The sequence below is a fragment of the Petaurus breviceps genome, unplaced genomic scaffold, assembly GCF_028583685.1.
Source record: "Petaurus breviceps papuanus isolate PSGF00001 unplaced genomic scaffold, PetGlider_PUasm1.0 129, whole genome shotgun sequence".
In the NCBI taxonomy this organism is placed as follows: Eukaryota; Metazoa; Chordata; class Mammalia; order Diprotodontia; family Petauridae; genus Petaurus; species Petaurus breviceps.
The window spans coordinates 7,038,709-7,063,573 of NW_027185665.1; the positions used below are offsets into that span (position 1 = coordinate 7,038,709).

At 35.8% G+C, this 24,865-nt stretch overlaps 1 protein-coding gene across 4 annotated transcripts in view; it reads right to left on the reverse strand.

The window, feature by feature from the left end:
- LOC138173247 (WD repeat-containing protein 7) overlaps window positions 1–24,865 on the reverse strand; it is a 494,247-nt gene that overhangs the window by 103,635 nt on the left and 365,747 nt on the right. For all 4 annotated transcript variants that reach the window (XM_069103220.1, XM_069103240.1, XM_069103213.1 and 1 more), the window contains 3 exons: window positions 11,544–11,661; window positions 7,722–7,871; window positions 2,915–2,997 (listed from right to left, as the gene is read on the reverse strand). In XM_069103220.1, coding sequence (XP_068959321.1) covers window positions 2,915–2,997; window positions 7,722–7,871; window positions 11,544–11,661 — 351 coding nt within the window. The remainder of the gene's footprint in view (window positions 1–2,914; window positions 2,998–7,721; window positions 7,872–11,543; window positions 11,662–24,865) is intronic.

The following is a 24,865-nucleotide window of genomic DNA, read 5'->3' on the forward strand; positions in this document are numbered from 1 at the left end:
CTATCATTTACTAGCTGTGTGATCTTGGTCAAGTCCCTTAACTTCTGAAAGACTGTTTTTTTTTTTTTTCATTTGTAATATATTACTATTTATAATACTACTATTCATGCTATCTACTTGTAAATGACTTGTCAGGAAAGAATTTTGCCAACCTATATATAAGTGTGAGCTATATAAGTACAATATATAAATAAGTTATTGTCATTTTAACTTCATCATTTAATGTTTATGCTACTCATTTAACATTTAGCAAATGTGACTGTGTATTATTAGTTTTCTATTTTAACCCTCTCTCCCTAAGTAGGTTATAAACTATTTTGAGGCAAACACCATGCTCATACTTTAATGAATTTGTCAAATGATCCCAGAAATGATGAGCTGTCAGATTCATGTGTTGGTCTAAGTCATGAAACATTTTGGCTTGAGTTTAATCTTATCTGTACCTGACAAAATTGAGGAAAAACATCTAAAATGTCTATGTTGAATATACTAACCTTAGAGATACATCTTTCTTCTCAATATCCAAACAGATGCTCAATATGTACAGACTTAAATGAGCACAAGACTTTACATGGTCATGTGTGCATGTGCACGCACATGTGTGTGCTATCTATATCCTGTTTCTACCTAGCTGTTTGCACTTTGCCTCCCCCATTAGACTGTGAGCTCTCTGAGAGTAGGGACTGGGTGTTTTGCCTTTCTCTGTACTTAGCTCAGCATTTGAATGATATGTGACATGGAGAAAATCTATGAACTATCAGTTCCATGATAGCAGGAACTATGTCTTAGCTAAACTCTTCATTTCTCCCCCCAGGTAACACAGTGCTCTCTAACAAGAGTTGTTTAATAAATATTTGTTGAATGACTAAATAAAAACCAAAGAATTCTTACAATGAGAAATTAGGGATGATGGAGGCATCCTAAGGAGTTACTCCAAGAAGATAGGTCACTTGCTTAACTATGTTTAGTCTAAGTCTAAAATGTTATTACTAAATAACTCAAAGCCTAATTTAAAAATCCTTTATAACCATTTTCCTATTCTCACTTAACATTTACTTTATTTAGAAAATAGTCAATTTGGAAAACATGAACTAAAAATTTCCTAAAAAACTCACCAGTTACAATATATCTCATATTCTTTGTACAAGAAGCAAAACTGCTCCATTATAACATTAAAGGAAAATTTATTTTCTTATATTCGAATATACCTATGCATCACCCATTATGAAAAAAATTTGGAAAAATATTTTGAGACAATACAAAACTATAATGGAAAAGCTGCCATTTTCTTTTAAAATATTTCTCTTTTGGGGCAGCCAGATAGCACAGCAAGTAAGAGCACCGGTGTAAGGGTTATGGGATTTAAAGATCTTCCATGCATAGCAGGAAGGGGCGGAGCAAGAGGAAGCAGAAGCCAAGCTAGAGTTCCTGCGGTGGCTAGCAGTGGCGGCGACGGCGGCAGCAGCAGCAGAGGTAGCGGCAGTGGCAGCACGAAGCCCTTTTTGAGTCAGCCAGAATTTCTGCTAAGGACTCCTGCTGAGGACTGCCAGGGGCTGCTGGGAGCACGCTTCCTGGACGCTGGGTGGTTGCTGTGAGTGGGGAGAGGAGGACCTTTGCCTGAGGTAGCCTGTTCTGTTTTAAAGGCTTGAGAATGTGGGTGCTTTCTACTTTATCTACCTGTGCCAATGTCATAACTACTCTGATGGCTTTCACTTTCTGGTTTTGGGACTCAGTCTTTTGGTATCTTAATAAATTTTCTAGTTTATTTCCCCAAATGGCAAACCTGATGTATTTTGTGATGGATAATTATATCAGCATATCTGTAATTTCCATAGGCATTGTGTATATGGCATTGCTGATACAACCGGCCCCAGTGTTGGGATGACCTGGGATTAAACCCAGGCTCAGACACTTAGCACCACACCCAGAAATAACGGGCCGTGTAACTTTGAACAAGTTACTTAACCCCAATTGCTTAAAAAAAAAAAATATATATATATATATATATATATATATATTTCTCTTTTAACTTTTTTGCTTCCATAAGCTAGAAAGAACAGCAAACTAGAGGGACAAGGATGGATGTGAAGCCAGAAAAAAGAAAGTTTAGAGAACAGTGTTACAGAGTTAAGACATGAAAATTAATGATAATAAATATATTCATATGGTTGGACACATTTTAGGAGGGCAAGAAACAAAATGTGTCTAATTACAATTGAATGCCAATTTTGAGAGGTTTTAAAGTTAACTTCAATATTGTTAATTTAGTGCCATTTTTACTTAAAATCTCTATGCAGACAGGCTGTTCTTTCATAAATGGATCTAAAGACAGCTTTGAAAGCAAAAAAAAAAGCTAATGCTGACAGGTTCCCTTTTAAAATTAGGAAATTTGCTTCGGGTTGGATGTGTTTATGGAAATAAGTATAACTATATACATACAGTGATTATAGGCATGTATTCAACATAAGTTTTCTTTGAATGCAAATAGAAAGAGGTTTTGCAACATAAAATAAGATTAAATATGATAGAATTAAAATAACAATTTTGGCCTTGGCATTGATTACTGCTTGACATTTTGTATGTAGAATTCACTGGTGAAAAAATGAGGTGGAGATCGGAATACTGACAGAAGAAAACTTGTCATTTTACTAGGAATGTATTTAGCAAGTAATTTTAAAAGAAGACTGACACTAATCTTTCAGGAATGTTTCCTTCTAGCTCCTGAGGAACAGATATCAGAATATGGATACAGTCAACACATACCCTATCTTTTCTATGTCTTAAAAGCAAAATTCTGATTTAAAACATGTTAGATATCATAATGCCCTAATTTCTAATCAGATTAGACTAATAAAACACAAAGTGTAAAAAGCTATTACATTGCACATAATTATTTTATTAAAGATTTCTTTACCTGCAGATGGCTGGGAAACATTCTTGAAGTCCCTTCTTTTTAACTAATGATCCTTCAAGACAGTACATTATAATGTCCATAACCTTTGGGAGGAAAAGTCAAAGATCTGACATTATTTTCAAATAACTAATTTCCTTTTTAAAAAAACTTATTTAATTCCTACTTTTCCCACTTTTTAATGTTTATGATTTTAAAAAAGTCTTTGAAATATTTTGTTTTTATGTTACATTTACCAATCACACTAAAGTGAGAGGTAACAAAGTAAAACAAGTAAAAGTAACAGTATCATTGACCCCCATTGAAAGTACATGCAACATTCCACATCTGTACCACTCAAAGAAAATTTCCTCATTGGCTGTATACAAAAATCTAAATGTCTCATCTTAAAACCTCTTTGTCATGGAAAGCATCAATGTTACCTAAAACCATAGATGATCATTGTATTGATCATAATTTTTACAACTTCAAAGCTATTGGCCTTTCCCATATTGTTATTGTGCAAATTGTTCTCTTCGTACAATTTTCATCAGTTTTTAAAGTCTTCAAAATTATTCATTTTTATATTTATATTATACTATAAATTGATCTTATATTTCTGTTTACTGCTCTTTGACTCAGTTCATTTAAGTCTTTCCATGTCTCTCTGAAATCATCTATTTCCCTCTTTCTTACAGGACAATTCCATTACATTCATATACTACAATAACTTATTCAACCACTGCTTGATAGATGGACATCCCCTTAGTTTCCAGTTTTTGTTTGTTCATCACAAAAAAAAAAGTTGCTGTAAATTTTTTTTTGTACATATAGCACTTCTTCCTCTTTCTCTGGCCTCTTGTGCGTACAGGAATGGTCAAAAGGCAAGTACCATCCAGTAACGTTCTGTGGATCATGCTAAATCACTTCTCAGAATGGCTGCACACACTAACAGGAACACAGCTGTTCATCAATCATAGCTATTTTCCCATGGAAAAATTATACTAATATGTACAATTTTCCTTTTTTGTCACATGTGCCAATTTTTTTTTAATGCTTTATTAACTTCTGATTTTCATCATCCATTTCCGCCAGATTTTGAGTTACAAATTTTCTCCCCATTTTTCCCCTACCCACCCCTCAAAAATAGCAGTCCCACAGGATATCCCCTCTTACAATCTGCTCTCTCCCATATTTTCTCCCATACCCCTTTTGACTTTTCCAGGGGGTCTCTATGCCCCAGTGCCTGTATATCTTATTTCCCAATTACATGTAAGATGGTATTAATAATAGTATGTCATATATATATGTATATATATTTTAATATTTGATTTTAAAACTTTCAATTCCAGATTCATTGCCTTCCTCCCTTGTCACCCACCCTTACTGGGAAGGTAAGCAGTTCAGTATAGGTGGTACATGTGTGCCTAATGTAAAACAATAACATAGTAGATGTATTGTAAAAGACTAACTATATTTCCCTCCCTCCGATCCCACCTCCCACTTGTTCTATTCTCTACTTTGATCCCATCCCTTTTCAAAAGTGGGTGCTTCCAACTTGCCATCCCCCCAGCCCGCCCTCCCTTCCATCATCCCCCCTCTCATCCCCTCCCCCCCACTCTCCTGGAGGGTGAGATGCCCTATTTAGTGTGTATTTCATTCCCTCCTCAAGCCAGATTCAATGGGAATAAGGTTGACCCATTCCCTTTTGCCTTCCTATTATTCCCCTCCATTGTAACCATTTTCCCTTGCCTCTTCTGTATGAGATAGTTTACCCCATTCTGTCTCTCCCCATCTCCTCTCATTATATTCCTCTCACCTCTTAATTTCACCTTTTAAGTATCATCCCTTCCTGTTAAATTGGTCCTGTGCCCTCTATCTATGTATACCTGTAAACATATATACATATATTCACATATGTATTCATATGCCCACATACTCTCATATACAGACATATATATATATATATATATATATATATATATATAAAGCCTTAAATTACTGAGAAAAGTTTTATAAGCTACAATTTTTGTTTTTCCATGTAGGAATCTTAATAGTTCAACTTTGATAAGTTCCTTATGATTTCTTTTCCCTGTTTACCTTCTCATGCTTCTCTTACTTCTTGTATCTGAATGTCAAATTTTCTATTCAACTCTGGTTTTTTTTCAGCAAGAATGCTTGAAAGTCCTCTATTCCACTGAATGACCTTATTTTCCCCTGAAACATGATGCTCAGTTTTTCTGGGTAGGTGACTCTTGGTTTTAATTCCAGCTCCTTTGACCTCCGGAATATTATATTCCAAGACCTTTGATCCTTCAGTGTAGACGCTGCCAGATCCTGGGTTATACTGATTGTGTTTCCACAATATTCAAATTGTTTCTTCCTGGCTGTTTGTAATATTCTCTCCTTAATCTGGGAATTCTGGAACCTGGCTATAATATTCCTAGGAGTTTTCTTTTTGGGATCTTTTTCAGGAGGTGATCAGTGGATTCTTTCAACCTCTATTTTGCCCTCTGGTACTAAAACATCGGAGCCGTTTTCTTTGAGAACTTCGTGGAGGATGATTTCTAGGTTCTTACTTTGGTCATGGCTTTCAGGCAGTCCAATAATTTTTAAATTCTCTCTCCTGGACCTATTTTCCAAGTCAGTGGTTTTTCCCATGAGATATTTCACATTGCCTTCTATTCTTTCATTTGTTTGGATCTGTTTAACAGCATCTTGATTTCTCATAAAGTCATTAGCTTCCATTTGCTCCAATCTAATTCTGAAGAAATGACTCTCCTCATTGAGCTTTTGAGATTCTTTTTCCATCAGGAAAATTCAGCTTCTTAAGGCATTCTTCTCCTCATTGGCTTTTTGAGCCGCCTTTGCCATTTGAGTTAGTCTGTTTTTTAAGGTATTTTTTTCTTCAGTCAGGCTGTTGACTCTCATTTCATAATTTTCTTGCAGCATTCTCATTTCTCTTCCCAATTTTTCCTCCACTTCTCTTATCTGCTTCTTAAGGTCCTCTATGGCCTGTAACCAGCTTGTATTTTCCTTTGAAGCTTTTGGTGCAGGAGTTATGACTTCACTGTTTTCCTCCTGTTCCATGCTTTGCTCCTTTTTGTCCCCAAAATAGGAGTGTATTGTTGGAATCTTCTGTCTGCTTTGTTTCCTTTGCCTGGTCATGTCACCCCTCAGTCACTTGACCCCTGGGCTTTTTGCCACAGTAGGCCTCTGCCACCAGACAGGGGAGCTTTTGTCCCAAACGCTGGGGATTTCTCAGCTGCCAGAGGTATTAGATGGGTGCCCTCTCTGAGGTCTCCACACGCTTTGGCAAGCTGGACACACACCCCAGGACCTCCACCCTAGACTGCAATCCAGATCCAAGCAGGTTAAAGCAAGAGTGATTACCCCTCAGACTGCTGCTTGGTCCCCCTACACTCTGCAGGCCAGGAGCTGAAGCTGTCACGTGACACTGGCTGGCTGTGCCCCCCTCTCAGCGGCTTCTCGCCCCAAGGGTAAAAGCCACGCACTCCACTTACTGGTCCCAAAGTCCAGACTGCACTGACCTCTTACTCTGTCCTTCGCATCTATGTGTTGATAAATCTGGAAATGGCCACAGCTGCTGCTGACCTGGAGTCCCTCTGGCCAGCGGCTGGTCAGGCCCACCCTAGGGCTAAAGCCTTGGCGTGGGGCTGGGCTCAGCTCCCAGAGCACCGTGCTGGATTCCTGCTGACCTGCTGGGCTGTCCTCAGCGGGAGGTTAGCTTCTCTGTGTCATTTTGTGGGTTCTGCAGCTCCAAAGTTTGTTTAGAGTCCTCTTTTTACATGGATTGGGGAAGGTGGAAGCCGGAGCCGTGGGAAGGTCATGCTTCTACTGTGCCATCTTGGCTCTGCCCCCCACCTGTACCAATCTTATGAATATGAGGTAGAATATCTCAGTATTGCTTTATTTTGCATTTCTCTAATTAGTAGTGATTTGGAGCATTTTTTCATATGGTTACAGGTGGCCTGGGCTGCTTCCCTTGAGAATTATTTGTTCTGGTCTATAGATCATTTATCAATTGGAGAATGGCTCTTATCCTTATAAATATGAATCAATTCCTTATATAGCATATCATGCCAAATCTACATATAAATTCAGATAAACTTGCAGTAAAGATCTTTTTCCCAATTATTATCCTATTTTACAAAAACTGCTTGAAAAACTGGACAGTATGGTAGAAATTAGATTTAGCCCAATGCTTCACAGCTTATACAAAGATAAGCTCTCAGGGGCTATATAAAAGAAGCATGAAAAATTAGAGAAATAGAGAAAACATTAACTACTAGATTTATAGGTAGAAGAAAAGTTCATGACCAAACAAGTGATGAAGAGAATCACAGAACATAAGTGGATTATTTTGATTATATAAAATTTAAAAACTTCTGTAGAAGCATATTCAATAAAGTTAAGATTAAAGAGGAATGCATGTTAACTTTTGAGGTCAGTTATTTACAGATTGGTATAAGCAGCAGAAAGAGTTGTACTTTATGAATAGGTACTGTATTTGTTTTGTTTTACTTACAAAGGTGGATGTACATGAGAAAATTGCATTGAAAAATTACTCTGGTCTAGCTTTAGCCCATAAACGGAACTATAAATGGAAATTGTCAGTTACTTTGTTTAAACTAGAAGTTTAAACAATAAAAAATTCAGTAATGATAGGACATTCAAAGGACTACAACCACTTCCAGAAGTTGATATGAACTCTAAATATTACATACTAGGAGGAAAACGCAGTTGGCTGCATTATATTGTACTGAATATTTGTTATCTTTTTATTTATTGGGGAAATTTATGATAATACCTCAACCAGGAGATCAACAACATCTGTGGGCATTTTTTCAATAAGGATTTCAATGACTCTCAGGATCTCCCCTTTAGCTCGAGCAAGAGTTGTAGTGTGGATATTTTGCTGTGACTGGGTGTTCGCTGCTAGAGCAGTATGCCTATGTACCTACAAAAAGGATGAGAAAATATTATATTGGTCACTCTATTCATATTTCATTCAATCTTATATTTCTCTATAGGTTTCTGCTTACATATTATTAAACCTTTTGACAAAAAAGCAGCAAAAACGTAATAAAAACATCTAGCATATATAGCACTTTGAGATTTGTAAAGCACTTTACAAATATTATCTGATTTTATTCTCATAACTCTTGGAGGCACATGTTATTATTATTCCCTTTTTACAGATGAGGAAACTGAGGTAGAGAGAGGGTAAGTGATTTGCCCAGAGTCACAAAGCTAGCAAGTATACAAGAAACATCTGCTAGATTTGGACTTAGGTCTTCCTGGCTCAACATTTTCCAGGTCCTCTTGCTGCCTCTTTGGGTTAGGTAAGGAAGTATTTAAAAATTCACCTAATAAAAATTGCTAACTTCCACAGTATTATATGATTTACTAAGCAATATTAACAAAAGACAATTTTTATGCCTACCATTTATATGGCTAACACAGAACCAAACATACAAAAAAAACATAAAAAAAAATAGATAGGCAATGCTGAATACCTTCATTTTAGTGTCTGTGTACATTTCACATGAAAATGTATTGGTGAAAAACCTTTCTATGAACTAGTGAAATTATGAAACGTTATACACCTATAATACATTAATGTACATTACACATGCCATACACATACAGAGATGTCAGCACATACTAATACTATTTACCATATAAGAGGATTGACTATAAGGTATAGCTGTCTTGGATTTTAGCCAGAGGTGTGGGGTTTTTAAGGACATGTCAAATTTAATATGAATTATAAGAAGGTATCAGTATATTACATGTATTTATTAAGGTTAAATATAAAATAGAAGGCAATGGTTACATTAAACAGAAAACATTATTTAAGTGAAAGCAACAGCTCACTTTTGTATAGTACCTTAAAAGATACAGTGTTTTATCAACAACCATCAGAGGGTACTGGGTATTAGCAAAATAGTACAAGTCCTAAGACTCCCACTTTACAGATGAGGAAAGTGAAGCTCATAAAGGTTAACTGACTTATTATCCATAGTTACATAGTTGCAAAGCCAGGATTTAAATTCTATTCTTCTGATTTCAAATCCAGTGATTTTTCGACTATATGCTACAATGCCTCTTTTTTTTTTGAAATTTGAATCTACCTCCCTGATATCTCTTCCTATATAGCATGTAGCAGGAAAACCAAAGGAGGCGGGACAGAAAGGTAAATCAGAGAGAAAGAAATGCCACCACCTTCTTCAGGGCTCAGGAAAACTATCAGGTTCAGCACCTTCTGTGTTTTACAGAAATTGCACAAACCCATGCCTTTTATCTGTGCTACTTCTTCAAAAATAAGGAAAGAAATTGTGGGTGAACTTGTGTCAGAATGGGCCACAGTTTACTTTGGAAAGGAGAAGGGTGCATGGAAAATAAATAGAGACAGTGCAGTACACTAGAAAGGTGAAATTGCAAATAGGAAACATGGGTTTGAGGTGTGGTTTGTAAGCCACAATGTCTCTGACCCTCAGTTTCCTTTTCTGTAAAACAGGTATAATATGAGCAGGGACTATCTTTTACATTACTTTGTATTGTAGCCTGGCACATAATAAGCTTGTCGATTTGATTTTACACAATACCTAACTCAGTGTGGTTATGAAGAAAGCACTTTGTGAACCCTAATCCCTTAATTATTAGCAGTTAAATAATTAGTAATTAAGGACTTAATAATTAAGAAGCTTAATTATTAAAATGTAGAAATAACATGGTAAAAACAAAACTATAGGGAGAAATATCTACCCTTTGGTTATATTTACACATACATGTAAACAAGTTCATATTGCATTTTGTTAGCCTAGAGGAAAATGACTGAACCTGTTACCTAAAAGGGTCTCAGTTATTTCCTCTGTAAAATGAGAGGACTGGATTAGATAATCTTTAGAGTGCTCTTGAAGTTCTAATTGGGCAGGCAGGGTGGCACAGTAGATAAGAGTACTGGTTCTGGGAGTCAAGAAGATTCATCTTTGTAAGTTCAAATCTGGCCTCAGACACTTGCTAGCTGGGTGACCCTGGGCAAGTCACTTAACCCTGTTGGCTTCAGTTTCCTCATCTGTAAGAATGACCTGGAAAAGAAAATGGCAAACCTTCCAGTATCTTTGTCATGAAAACCCCAAAGAGGGGGCATTACAAAGAGTTGGACCTGACTAAAACGACTGAACCAATGAATGAAGCTCTAATATGTTGTGATGTTCGTGGAAATACATTTCCATTGCTGACTCTGAATTATATAAGCAAAAAAGGTTTTGTGGGGTGGTGGTCAAGGAGTCACCCTCAAAAGCCAAGAAGACCTGGGCTCAAGACCACTTCTGATACATAGGAACATATGACTCTGATCTAGAAGTCATTCTGTTTAGCAATGAGTTGCTTCTCTAAATTACAGAGAAGGAATTGATCTAAATTGGTAGAGGGAGTTTCCTTATCTGAGAATTCCCCCAAACCAAGGAAATCACAAGCCTTATCCCAGAACTACATTGTTTTCCTCATCAGATGTATACTCCTTGAGGGCAGGGACTGTCATTTGCCTCTTTGGTATTCTCAGTGTAGGCACAACAGAGGTTACTTAAGGTTTGTTTCATGATTGATTAGTGATTGACCCTAACCCAGTGAGCTATTGAGTGAGTGTTTAGGTCCATTCAAAAGCTATTTACTGAGTTTCCATATAGAGAAGATCTGGGGGCAGCCCTTAGTTCAAGATCTAAGAATTGGTAAGAGTTGGTACTCCTGAGCGAACTTGTTTAGTTCTTAGAAATCTCTCGACTACTTGAAAAACAACCCAAAGTGCATAGCCAACTCAGTAAGTTCATCTTAGCCTATGTAGGACAGCATACCACTTATGAGACAGAAGAAAACCATTTTTAGTATTCTGAATCTTGTCTTTCCTTCCCTTCCTCCCAAACTGCAATCAAATATTTACTGGAAAGATCAATTTTATTGTTCTTTCCTTGAATTTCAGAGAGGTAGTAACATTAGCCCATTATACTATAGCCAATGTTGAGATCAACTCTAGTTTTGACCTATAGCAAAGAAAAACAATTAGTAACTTCAATTATATTTTCATTTACACATCTATTGTCATGGCAAACTAGCTGATTTTAAATAAGCAATTCCATTTTGATTATAAGCAAATCCTTGGTAAGTAAGTTGTTTATATTTCAATTTAACATAATGACTAAGCACATATCTATACAGTACAAGCTAAAATACTAGATTCTCAGGGGACACAAAGGTGAACAATGCATAACCCTTTTTTCATAAGGAAATTATAATCTAAACTGTTTGAATTTAAGGAGTCTTGAGTGTCATGCTAGGAAACCAGAACCAATAAGAAATGTTTGTTTTTTTAAATTACTAACTTTGAGAAAAAGAATGTACACAAAGTGAAATAAATTAATCAGCTAATTTTTTTCTGCCGTAGACATTAACTACTAGTTAGCCTTTAGTGTAAATGAGCTTATTCATTCATCCATATTAATTTCTCTACTTTAGCAATAAATAGTTATTATTCTACAGGTTTAAATTTCAATATTTAAGGACTGAATGTTAAAATCAAAGTATTCTTTTGGAGAGAGAGGCTCAGGAATTACTCAAAAACTCCTCTTACCTCCTTGGCAATAGTTGTGATAAAGGCGGGTGGTCTGGCAGTGGCAATGAGTGAGAGGGCATGTCTTGCAGAGCGGGCAGAGTCAGCTGCTGGGCTCAGGGGCAGCCCCATTGTGATGCTAAATGAGGATCAGACAAAAGAGAAAAAAAGAAAGGCATTAGAAATATAGACTGAAAAGATTAGACACAGCTTATAATGTCAGTTCAAGGTCAATGGGAGCACTCAAACAGTTAGAATATAATGGACTGACAACAATGAGCAGTGATTAGGAGTCAGGGTGTTCTAGCATCAAATACAAAATCAAATAATTAACCGTGAAGATTGAAAACAGTGTGTGCATCTGTCCAAACTGTTAAAAAAGCCTTGTTAACAAATTATCAAGCCCTAGAACTGAATAAATATCACAAAGCATAAAATAAGTCAAGAAAGAATGTCCTGAAAAGTTTTTTTTTTCTTTTACATTTTCCTTTCTAAACTCAAAGAGAATATATATTCAAAAGTCAGGATTTGAGACATGAAAACCAAAAGTTTTCTAAATAGCATTAATACTCAGATAAACCACCAACAAATGAAAAGGACAAAACTATTTCTGTCATTTGTGATGTTATGAGATGTTCTAAGTAAGACTGGCTTACCTAAACACAATGCTTAGACAACCTGTATTGTTGTTTTTGCTCAAAATACAAGACGTATTTGTAGCAATACATATGGCACAGTAACTGATACTGACATTCTACAGAACAGAAAAGATGAGGCATAAGATATTTTAGGTTGTGGATAAGGAAGGATGCACATTAAAATCAACATCTTCCAATAATGAAAAAATAAATATCACTATTAGCTAGTGAAATGATGATGTGCCAAGTTTCACTGCACCTCTATTTCTCCCAATCAGTTATACTAATGTCAAAGTTAAACATTTTCTTCTCTCTCTGCAACCCTCATTGATCACAATGGCAAATATATAAATCCAAACATGATGACTTCTTTTTAAAGTGCTGGACATAACTGCACATTAATCATATAAGGAATTTTCTTACATAAGGGAAACAAAAAATTTTCTAGCCTATAATATAAATTCATGTTTTAGAAACTATTAGAGATAAATGAAGGACTAAAGAATGCTGCTAAAATGAGGATTCATATCTCAAGCAAATGAACTTTAAAATCTCAAATTATAAAAACTTGCTTCTCCCAAATTTATCTAAGTTTCAACGTTTTTTAACTTTTTTGGTACCAGAAGCATAGCCATTTATAAAGGTGTTCTTTAAAAAAAAAAACCTTTCATAATATTTATTGAAAATGTACTTTTAAAATATACATACAACCACATATATTATTCACATATAATTTAACATAATTAACCTTGCAGATAAAGATATTTATATATAACACTTAGTTATTTTACCCTTCAGATATTTAATGTTCAATATCATTTAAAGTGGAAGAGAAAGGGATAGGAGAAAAATTGTGGAGAGACGGACAAGTGCAACTGAGAAATGAAATAGTGAAAAAAGATCTTTTCCATACAAAAGGATACTTCTGATTGACTAACAAACATTGGCCTCTCTCAAAAAAGGTGTTAGGTGACTCTCTGATAAGCTTCAGTTTGGTCAACCTTAAAAGACTTTTATAATCTGACCTAAAATTGGTTCAGACCTTTGGACAGCTTCCCTGGGCTTCACCAATTTTAACCCAAATTCAATTCAACAAGTACTAAGTGACTAATATAGAACTAGTATTGTGGTTTGAGTGTTTTATTTGAATTAGTTTAAGTTACTGAGTAGGACAGATCCATGTACAAATGTAAATTTATAAAACTTAACATTTAAAATTGTAAAATTTACAAATGTAAATTTAAAATCACATTTCAAAATAAAAACGTTTTTGAAATTAGCCATGCTAGTATTTCTGTCCATGAATGTGAAGGTCTTGACGGTATTAATAAAGACAAAACACAAAAGAATAATTTAGTATATGGAATTTATAATGTATCCAAAAATATTTAAAACCATAATAAAGTTTCCTAGGCTTCATTTGATGTATTATGTCTACTCCAAGACTCTGAAAGTATTTTGTATATTGTTAGTGTTTGATGAATACTTGTTTTAAAATCTACAAAATTTGTTTCAGAATTAACTGATATTAAAGATAATGTTAACATCATAGAAGCTGATAATTTCTAAGAAACTAAAGTTAAGAAACAAAATCATTCATTATAATAGAGACCCCTTTAAAACAGAGCACCTAAGCAATGCCACTTTGACAGATTTGAGGTCTCCTCCATTTGGGTTGCCCTGCATGGCTGCAGGTCACAACCTACTCATATCTTCCATGACGAACCAGTATCTAAGATTGTCCATAAACTTCCCATAAAGGATCTACCCAACATGTCTGAGGCATTTTTCTGGGTCTTCTCATATGTGATGGACAAGAAGAAAGTTCTTGGGCTGTTCACTTGGTACCCACTTGGTACATGACTTTTAGATCTTTTGTTTATGGACATTCCTGTTTTGTGACTAGTACAAATTATGCTACTTCTTGCATGCAAGTTATAATGGAAATATGCTGCAGCCTACATTATACCCATTGTGCATTTTTCTTTTACCCTTCAATTATCTGTAATTCTGATTCTTCTGAAATTGCAGAGTTTCCATAATTTAAAGTCAGGCAATATTATTAGAAAAATATTAGAGATTAAAAGTCTTTTGTAGTAGGGCACAGCTTGAGATCATTGTCAAATATCACTCCACAGCTGTAGGTTCTTGTGTAAGTTCACTGAAAATAATCATCAAACTGATTTTTTAAAAAAATTAACTGGTTTTTATTTTATTTGTCTATATTTTAAATGAATTATTTTGTTATGTAATGCATTAAAACATATGCACCATAAGTTTATTTTAAAAATATTTTTGGGGCGGCCAGGTAGCACAGCAAGTAAGAGCACCGGCTCCAGTGTTGAGAAGACCTGGAGATCGAATCCCGGGCTCGGACACTTAGCACCCACCCAGAAACACCTGGCCTTGTAACCTTGAGCAATTTACTTAACCCCAATTGCGGGCGGCCAGGTGGCTCAGCAAGTAAGAGCACCGGCTCCAGTGTTGGGACGACCTGGAGATCGAATCCCGGGCTCAGACACTCAGCACCACACCCAGAAATAACTGGCCGTGTAACCTTGAGCAAGTTACTTAACCCCGATTGCTTAAAAAAAAAAAATTTTTTTATAATTACATTTAAATATAATTAGTTTACATTTTATTTGATACATTTAAAAACATTCTTCTGAGAACAGGGTCATTACGTTTACCAGATTGCCAACAGAGTCCATGATACCAGAAAAGATTACCTGCACTGGAGGAATATGATATGTACACAAGTGAGCAAAAATAAAGCATATACATAATCTTACAAAGCACTTTCAAAGGGAAGAGTGCTAATAACCTGGAAGGATAAAGAAAGGTCTCGTGTAAGATTTCACACTGATACTGAGGAAGGATTCTCTTTGAAGGAAAAATCCTGTGAGGTATAGGTGAGCACTCTTTGGGTTTTTTTGTTTTGTTTTGTTCTATTTGCTTTGTTGTTGTTGTTGTTGTTTTGCCTTTTGGAGGGCAAGTGGGGTTAAGTAACTTGCCTAAGGTCACATGGCTAGTTTTGTGTGTGTGTGTGGGTGTTGTGTCTGAGGCTGGAACCAAACTCGTGTCCTTCTGACTCTGGGGCCAGCACTTTACTCACTTGCACCACCTAGCGGCCCAAGCATTCTTTAATATACATGGGAGACTATCTCTATTAAATCAATGAGGTGGGACATGTTATATTACATATGGAGAACATCTAGCAAGACAGTGACTGGAATGGACCCTGCGCTGATGTGGAATAATATGAATTAAACTTGAAAGTGGGAGACAGAGTAAAGGGCTTTAAATGTCAGACTGAGAGGGCTATATTTTGTCCTTTAGTCAAGGGGGGAGTTACAGAGGATTTTTAGTGAGGATGGGGATGGTCACACGATCAGATCTGTTTTATGGATATTAATTTGGCAATTAGTTATGTGAAGGATGGTTTGGAGAAGGAAGAGACTTAGAGCAGGGAGACGAATTAGGAGGTCACTCATTAGACTAGTCTAGGTGAGAGGTAATGAGCACGTACACTAGGGTACAATGGAGAGATGGAGTAGATGCAAGAGATGTTGTGGAGTTAGATGGAGAAGATTTGGTAACTGGTTAGATATGCAAAGGGAGTGAGGAAGATGGAAGAAATAAAGCAAGAGAACGGGGAAGTTTGGAGGACAGATGAATTTAGGGGAAAACACAACTCCATTTTGTACATGTTGAGTTTGAGATAAAGTAGATTCAAGGTGAGATAACCAGATGGGAGCTGGCAATAAGAAATTGGCATCAAGAAGAGAGATTAGGGCTTAGATATGTAGATTCTGGAGTCCTCTACATAAAGATGATAGCTGAACCCATGAGAATTGAGATCAAGATAGAGAAAAAAAAAGCCCAGGAAAAGAGACTTAGGTGCTGCTCACATTTAGCGAGTGAGCAGAAGAAAAATGACCTAGAAAACAAGCCGGAGTGGTCAGACAGATAAATGTATTGTTTGAATTGCTTGTTCGGATGCTGAGCCCAATATGGACAATATGCATTCTTTATCCATTTACTTGCTTCTAAATGAACAACCATGGCAGTCTCTTGAGTAGCTACTGGTCTTCTTGAGGAGGCCTCATATTCATAGGATACTGAAATAACTGAATATTCAGTCAAGTAACTGGATTTCCCTCCCTACTTTCCTATCATCCGTAACATGATCTTTTCCTCAGTCATCCAGGCTCTGTATCTCACAGTGATTTCTCAGAGTTACAGCCAATAAACATTCACTAAGCACCTATGTGCAGAGTATTACAACAACTAGATACTGGAAAATGGCTGGAACTGGGTACCAATGCAGGAAACACTGAGACAGAAAGAGTTCCCAGTGATCTCCAGGGATCCCTAAACTAATGCAGGGTACAGGAATGGTTGTTATCTGGAAGCTCTGTTGCCCACCACTCACTTGTGGTTCACATATCCAGAGCGAACTAAGGAAGGAAGCTGAACTGAGGGGCAGCACAGGGGAGGGAGCCCCAGCTGTGTATTGAGAAACAAGTTCAGAAACAACAGGAGCTGAATGGCTTTGATCTCTGGAAGAGACCTGAGAGTTCATTTAGACCAAATACTTATTTTACATATAAGAAAAGAGGCCCAGAGCAGGCATTCAGGTAGTAAGTGGCAGAAACAGGATCTCAGCCCAGGACCCCAACCCTCCAAATCTAGCACTTCTTTCCACTACAAATTAGCCACAATATCTAGCTAATTCAGACTATGAATGACACTCTAGAATGCTAGCTAATCACATAATGCATGTGGTCAGCATCATTCCATTCCAATAATTCTTTATTCTCACTTTAAGTTAGGTAGAGTATATAGAATCTCATTTATATCTCTTCCCTAATGCAAAGCCTGCCTATAAGCAGGCAGCATAGTATCATGGAGAGATTGCTGGACTTGGAATTACTAAGTTCAAATCCTACCTTAGACACCAAAACCTCTCTAAGCCCATTTCCTCATCTGAAAAATAAAGGGCTTTGGCCTCTAAGATCAATTCCTTCTCTAAATCTATGATCCCATAATCCTATGTCTTCAAGGCCCTGATAAAATCTAATTTCTCCAAAAAACCTTCTTTGACTACTTGCTTTCTACACTGAGCCCTTGCTCTTCAAATTCTGAAACTGGTACTTAATTTTCCCTAATGAACTCTGTATCTTAGATATCTCTGCACCACTCAGGGTAATTGGGCACAAGTTTATAGAAAGCACTGATAAACCAGAGACTGTCCAGAGGAAAACAAGTATGATGGTGAAGGGTCTTGAGCTCATGTCACATGAGGACAGGTTGAAGAAATCACATATGCTGTACCCAGGAAAAAAAAAATGAGGAAAATGATGAGGATGAGTTAGGGGAATATAAAAGCTGTCATGAATATTTAAGGGAATGCCACCCAGAAGAGGGATAACTTTGGTCTGTCTGGAAAGTTTCCTCAGAGCGCAGAACCAAGAGTAAAGCTTAAAGCTGCAAAGAGGCCAATATGGCTTGCCTAAAAGTGAACTGTTGTCCGAAAAAAGTATGGATAGTATAGACAGCTTCATCTCGTGAAGGTGTTCAAACAGAGGCTAGACAAATATCTGTAAGATGTGTTATACTGAGAATTCCTTTTATATAGGGGATGAATTAGAAACTGCTGAGGTCCTCTTACTTATCAAAATCTAATGAACTCAGTGTGAACCTATGTTGAATGGGCAAGAAGGAAAAGAAAGTGCTTTCATAAATAAATCATATATAGAGGAGAAGCTGTAATTTTTCTAGGATTTTCTTCCTTTCCATATGAAGAAATTTTCAAAACTGGATCACGACCAATTTTACAATCAAAATGAAAAACATAATACAATAAACACAATATACATTACAAATAAGAAATCTGTCGGGGCAGCCAGGTGGCTCAGCGAGTAAGAACATAGGCCCCAGTGTTGGGATGATCTGGGAATCTAATCCAGGCTCAGATACTTAGCACCACACCCAGAAATAAATGGCTGTGTAACCTTGAGCAAGTTACTTAACCCCAATTGCTTTAAAAAACAAACAAAAAAAAATAAGAAATCTGTATAGGAAAAAAAAAACCTCTCATTCACCGTATGACTGTTAATTCTATTCTATCCCTTTACTCATCTGTTTGAAAGTACTTTAAATGTTACATTTAAGAAAATTTCATTTAAATGTCAATATGCAAAACTGTGAGACTTTACCATCTGTCAAAATGAAATATGAAGCAAAAAAAATAGAGTAAACACACATGTACATGAGTGGGCACAAATACAGATACACATACATTTTAGAACTTTCTCTGAAGAGATAAAAACAACCTAATTGAACAACAATAAGAGCAAATTGAAAGCCAAAAAAAGATTCAATGACATTCAAATATTATTGGAAATACATAGTCAATATCAAGTAGAAAATGCTTTGGTATTCTATCGTATTTCTCCCTAAAAAAAAAAAAAAGGTCTTCTATCAATTCCTTTCAGTTCTCTCGGTTATCTTTAAAGCATTGTCTTTCTTTCATGTTTGGTCCTTAATTTTCTAGGTCAATCAGCTGTTTGAAAATAGAGCCAAATTTTAAAGATTTGTGCTGATGAATTTGCTTCTGTTTTCTCTCAGATTTTTAGAAATGGAAAATACAGTAACAACACGATTTTAAAATATAAAGCTTCTGTTATTAACTAATTTCAATTCTATTTCATACAGATCAATATATAAAAACAAAATAAAACCTAAACCCCTTTAAGAGGCTTATCACATAAAGGACTTATACCTAATTTATAGTAGATACATAGGTTTCTATCAGTGGGTTATTTTCTTCTTTTGTTAAAGTTTAGTAAGGTATGACTCTTCTGGAAAAGCAACAGGCTTTTTCTTCATTCATTAACATCACACAGCAGTGGTAATATGTGGACAGAGATTAACCACCTCCTACAGCTGGGCCAGCTGCTCTGTATGGCCTCTTTCAGAGCAAAAGCTCTACATAATGGAACAGGCATACTGAAGGCAAGATCACACACCAAAACACAGACAAGTGCAGGTCAAGCATTCCCAAAGCATCAGTGGTCTCCTGATTCATCAGAAAACATTAGTATTTTACTGTTTTACAACAATTTCACTTTTTCATATTTTCTTCATGATGAAAAACCTAATCAACAAATAACAGATTTTAAAACAGGCAACACATGCAGCTATTTTCCTCACTTTTCAGAGCATGGCCCATTCTGTCATTTGGAACTAACATACCCCAACAATTTTTTACTAAACAATGATAGCAGCAGCATAATGCAGTGTATAGAGGGCTAGTCTTGGAGTCAGGGGCACTGGGGTTTCAAATTCTGCCTCTAAACCCACCAGCTATGTCATCATAGGCAAGTCACTGAATTGTTCAATGAACCAGAAAACTTTAAGATACTGATTGGCACTGGTAGGTGAGTTTCTCACCTCACAGTTCCTGACACTAATGAAATAATAGGTCCAAATTCCTCTCTTTGCCCCCATAATAATAAAAAATAAAGTCTTAAAAGTGAATCTATCTTCCAAAAGCTCATTTTATTCAAAATATACTTATTAAGTTATTACTGCATGTAAGACTATGCTAGATTCTTTGGGGGGATACCTGGTATTTTGAAAATAACAGTTATTTAATAACTTAATAGTTGTATATGGTACAATTACTTCCTTCTAGGGTATAGCACATACTTAAATGAGAATTTAATAGAGGCATGGTGTTTTTCACTACACCAAAAAACTATAGTGACACCAAAAAAATCATCCCTTTTAATGCCAATAATCTTATTCTTCTATTAATCTCTACTCTGATGACTCATTGTGGAGTGGTTCTCCATAACTCTGCTAGAGAAGCATAAAAGCAGGAAGGTCATACCACACTGAAATGGCTTTGTACATGGGTCCAAGGATGAACTGCAATGTCACTTATCTGAGAACTATCCCTGCTAAATTTGGAAAAAACTCATTTGTCGCCAGGTTGGCAACAGGGTGATTCATTTTTCAGTGAAAGCAATTCTCAGAAAATATCTAGTATATGTGTTGTATCAGTGAATAAAGTATCTGTATCAATGAAATTATGGGGAGAAAAGCATAGTGAGCATAAATAGACTGAAGTATATTACTAATGATTACTTCTGCACAAAAAGTGGTACAAGGGATCTTTATCTAGGAAATGTCTCCTTGAAAAAAGATGGAGGCTGGAAGGGGCAAAGTGGCAAGATGGAGGGGTAACAGATCCAACAGTCCAACCGGTACAATGATATTCACAAACTTTTTTTTAAAAGACCAGAAGAAGGTTCCCAGTTCATTGTGTAGATTATCTAGGGGACAATTAATCGGAAGACAAGACCAAAAGTCACACAGGAAGAGAAAAGTATGGATTAGTTGCAATTTGTGTTGATGGAAGAAGTTCCACATCTCTGAGATCTTGGATCCATTTAGTAAAATATTTAATTTCCACTAAATCTAAAACACTTTACATAAACTATTTTACACTTTCATTTATACTTTCCTTTTTCTTATGAACTTAATTTTTTAAAAAGGACTAATTTAACACAGAGAGAAAAAAGGATAGGGTAGGTTGTACACAGTTGCAAAATTATGTAGGTTTCAGGTAGCACAGTGAATAGAGCACCAGTCTTGGAATCAGGAGGACCTGAGTTCAAATGTGACCTCAGATACTTAACACTTACTTAGCCATATGACCTTGGGCAAGTCACTTATCCCCAACTGCCCTCCAAAAAGCAAAAAAAAAAATTATGTAGGGTTTTTAAAAGTATATATATATATATGAAACATGGGAATAGCAAACTTTCTACATTCCAAAAAGTATTTTAATGTTTTATTGCTACTTTTTTCTTTTATTTTTTACATCTCTATTACTACCCACTAACTCAGCTCCACTTTCCCTAACCCCCAAATGGAAGCTTTCCTTTGGAAGAAATAACTATAGTCAAGCACAATAAATGAACATATTAAGATATGCCGCATTCTGTGCCTACATTCTATCATATCTCTGCCTAAAGGTAGGCACTGTCTTTTAACATTATGAGGGACAACTGCTCTAATCAGAGTTTGTAAAATCTTTCAAAATTGTTATTTAATGTTATCAGAACTGTATAAATTTTTCTTCTAGTTCTGCTCATTTTATCAGTTCATAAATGTTTTCTCACAATTCTCCAAATCTATATTTGTCATTCTTATGGCACAATAATATTCCATTACACTCAAATAGCACATTTTTTTCCAGGCTTTCTTCTGTTATCTTTGTCAGTCTGATATGTGCTAAATGGAACTTCAATTGTTTTAAATTTGTATTTCTCCTATTGTTAGTGATTTGGAGCATTTTTTCAGATGTTTGACAACAACTTATTCTTTTTTAATTCTTATTCATATTCCTTGACCATTAAACATAGACTTCCTAGATCTGAAAACATTATTTGTATATATGTATATGTATATTCATATATGTATATGAAACAATGTATATTCATATATGTATATGAAACTCTTGTGAGTTTCCCACCCATGTGTTCTGGAATGTGATCCTATTTAATTCAGTATTTTGTGATTTATTCTCTTGTATGGTTATCTAATTATTTTATATGAATCAATCTTTTTTTCTGAATCATACTCTTAAGCTTCTTAAGAGTAGGAAGCAGTCATATACTGGTCTGTCACCTCCCCCATAATGCTTAGCATAATTCTATATAGGTATAAAGCAGTCAATAAAAAGCCATTAAATTCAACTATAAAAACTGTAAATGCCCAATAAACATAGCATGAAGTTATTTTAATTGCCAATTCTCTTAAATAAGACAGATATCATCTACTTTTTTTTTTAGTAGAATTTGTAGTTTCTTTAGAATAGAGAACCCCTGAAAACTACTCCTACCAATGGAGGTCAGCATCTGTCCTGCAACTTATAGACTAAGACCTGAGTTACTGAAAGGTTAAGTATGTTTGCCTAGGGTCCATACTCTGAGGCTGCCCACTATCCCACTATCCCACATATTGCACTAGTTAATACAGCATCAGCACAGAACAGGGGCAAGAGAAAACTCAAAATCTCACTCTCAAATATGTCCTAATCCTGGAAATCTGTGACTGACTACATCTAGCCTCCGTGCCTTTTCACAGGTGTAGTGGGGAAAGCATCGGATTTAGAGTCAGAGGCACTGGCTTCCAAATATGTAATATATACATATAAAGAGAGATTAAATATTTGCCTAAAACATAAGCATATACAAAATAGTCTTTTGAATATGGAGATTGAATCGTTGGTTATCTCTACTGAATACGCACGAATTTCTATATATTCTCTCTCTCTATTCTATATATAATTAGAATTTATGGTGTAATGGCAAGGGTTTTTGAAGATCTTCCCTACCCGTTAATGGGCCTCACTTGGAGCCCAACAAGAGAAGCTTGCTTAGGGGAAGCTTGTTTTTCAGAAATCCCATACCTTTTGTTACTTTGTAATTAGGCAGTGAGTCATGAAGGTTATGATCTCTTCTGACCCTGACCAAGGGTATATCAATTCGGAGGTGAGGTTTTGCTTTGGAGCTCACGTATGGGAAGAGTTGTGTGATTTGGCCAGAGGAGACTCTGAGTAGCTGTTGAGCACCATTCCCCACCCCGCTCCGCCAGCTTTGAAAACTCAGATGTTGGTGCTTCTCTCCCTGGTAACTTACTATGTATGTATGTAATGGTCTGACAGCTAGAAGCCCTGACTGTTGGTCTGCTGAATTGTGTTATTTTTATCTTTTTGTCTCTGTATTTTTTTCTGCTTGTAATTTGTTTGTATTTTCTGATGTTCAGGGTGCTGACTTTTCCCCCTGAACTAAGTGAATGATATATATGTTTGATTAAAGTAAGATTGTTAACCCTTTTTGAGTTGCTTTCCTTTACAAAAACAGATCAAAGAACCTGTGCTGGCAGCCATCCTGGGTATGCTAGGGTGCTTGCCGTTACATACAGTCTTCTTCCTAGTTTTAAAGTGATTTTAAAGCCTGCTTAAAGATTTTTTTTGGTGAGGATTACAAAGTGTTTTTCATTTCATGGGATACTTGCCTTTACTGAAATGTGAACTTTATTTGTTTTCCTTCACTAATAGGTGGCCTATCATATCTTCTTAAGCCTTTCCTCATAAATATAATATAAACAAAACTATAGGATTGTAACAAGTAGTTGTTTTAATTCTATTGTAGCATATAGGAGGCACTCAATAAGCACTGACTAAAATAATACTTTTAAAAACACTATTTATTTTTAACATTCTATTCTCTCGAGTTCCGATTCTTTCCCCACCTCCAACCCCTACCCCATCCACTGAGAAGGTAAACAAAATATCAATTATACATATGAAATCATACAAAACATTTCCATATTAGCCATATTACAAAAAAGCCAAGAAAAATAAAATATGAATATTATATTTCAATTTATACTTAAGACTTCATCATTTCTCTCTGGAGGTAGACTACATTTTCACCACAAGTCCTTTGGCACTGTCTTGGATTAGTGTATTGATCGGAGTAATCAAGTCTTTCACAGTTGATCATCATTATAACATTGCTATTATGGTTTCTCTCCTGGTTCTTCTCACTTTACTTTACATGAGTTCATATAGGTTTTGCTATGTTTTTCTGAAATAATCCCCCTCATTATTTCTCATAGCACAAAAGTACTTCACAACAAGCATATACCACAGCTTTTTCATGCATTCCCCAAATGATGAGCATTCCCTCAATTTCCAATTCTTTGCCACCACAAAAAGAGCTGCTATTGCACATATGGGTCCTTTTCCTTTTATCTTGGATACAGACCTGTTAGTGGTATTGCTGGGTTAAAGGGTATGCATAGTTTTATAGCCCTTTGGGCCTAGTTCCAAACTGTTTTCCACAATGATTAGACCACTTCACTACACACCAACAGTTCATTAGTGTACCTATTTTTCCCTCATCCCTTCCAGTATCTGCCATTTCTTAGATGTGATGTGGTACCTTAGAGTTCTTTTAATCTGCATTTTTCTAATCAATAGTGACTTAGAGCATTTTTTCATATGACTATAGACAGTTTTGTCTTCTTTGTTTGAAAACTGTTTGTTTATATCCTTTGATCATTTATCAAATGGGGAATGACTTTTATTTTTATAGATTTGACTCTGCTCTAAATTTAGTATATATTTGAGAAATGAGGTCTTTATCAGAGAAATTTGCTGTAAAATTTTTGATATTACTTTATCATCTATGGAACCTTTTTGCAAAATGTAGTCTCCCTGATTATGCTTTTTAATTAGGTCTATTTTTGCTTTTGCTTGGTCTGAGATCATGATTGCCTCCCCTGCCTTTTAGTTTAGTTGAATCATATCAGATTTTGCTCCAGCCCTTTGATTCTGTGTAAATCTTTCTGTTTCAAGTCTGTCTCTTATAAACAACATACTGCTAGATTCTGATTTCTAATCCATTCTGCTATCCATTTCTGTTTTATGGGTGAAGTCATCCCATTCACATTCACAGTTATGATCATTAACTGTGCAGAGGGTTTGGAATTTGGTATTTCAGAAGTCACAGCTAGGATTACAATCAAGAATAAACTATCCAGCCAAACTAAATATAATCCTTCACAGTGAAAAATGGATTACTGTGTTTTTGCCTCTGTTCGATTTCTTCTTCTTTT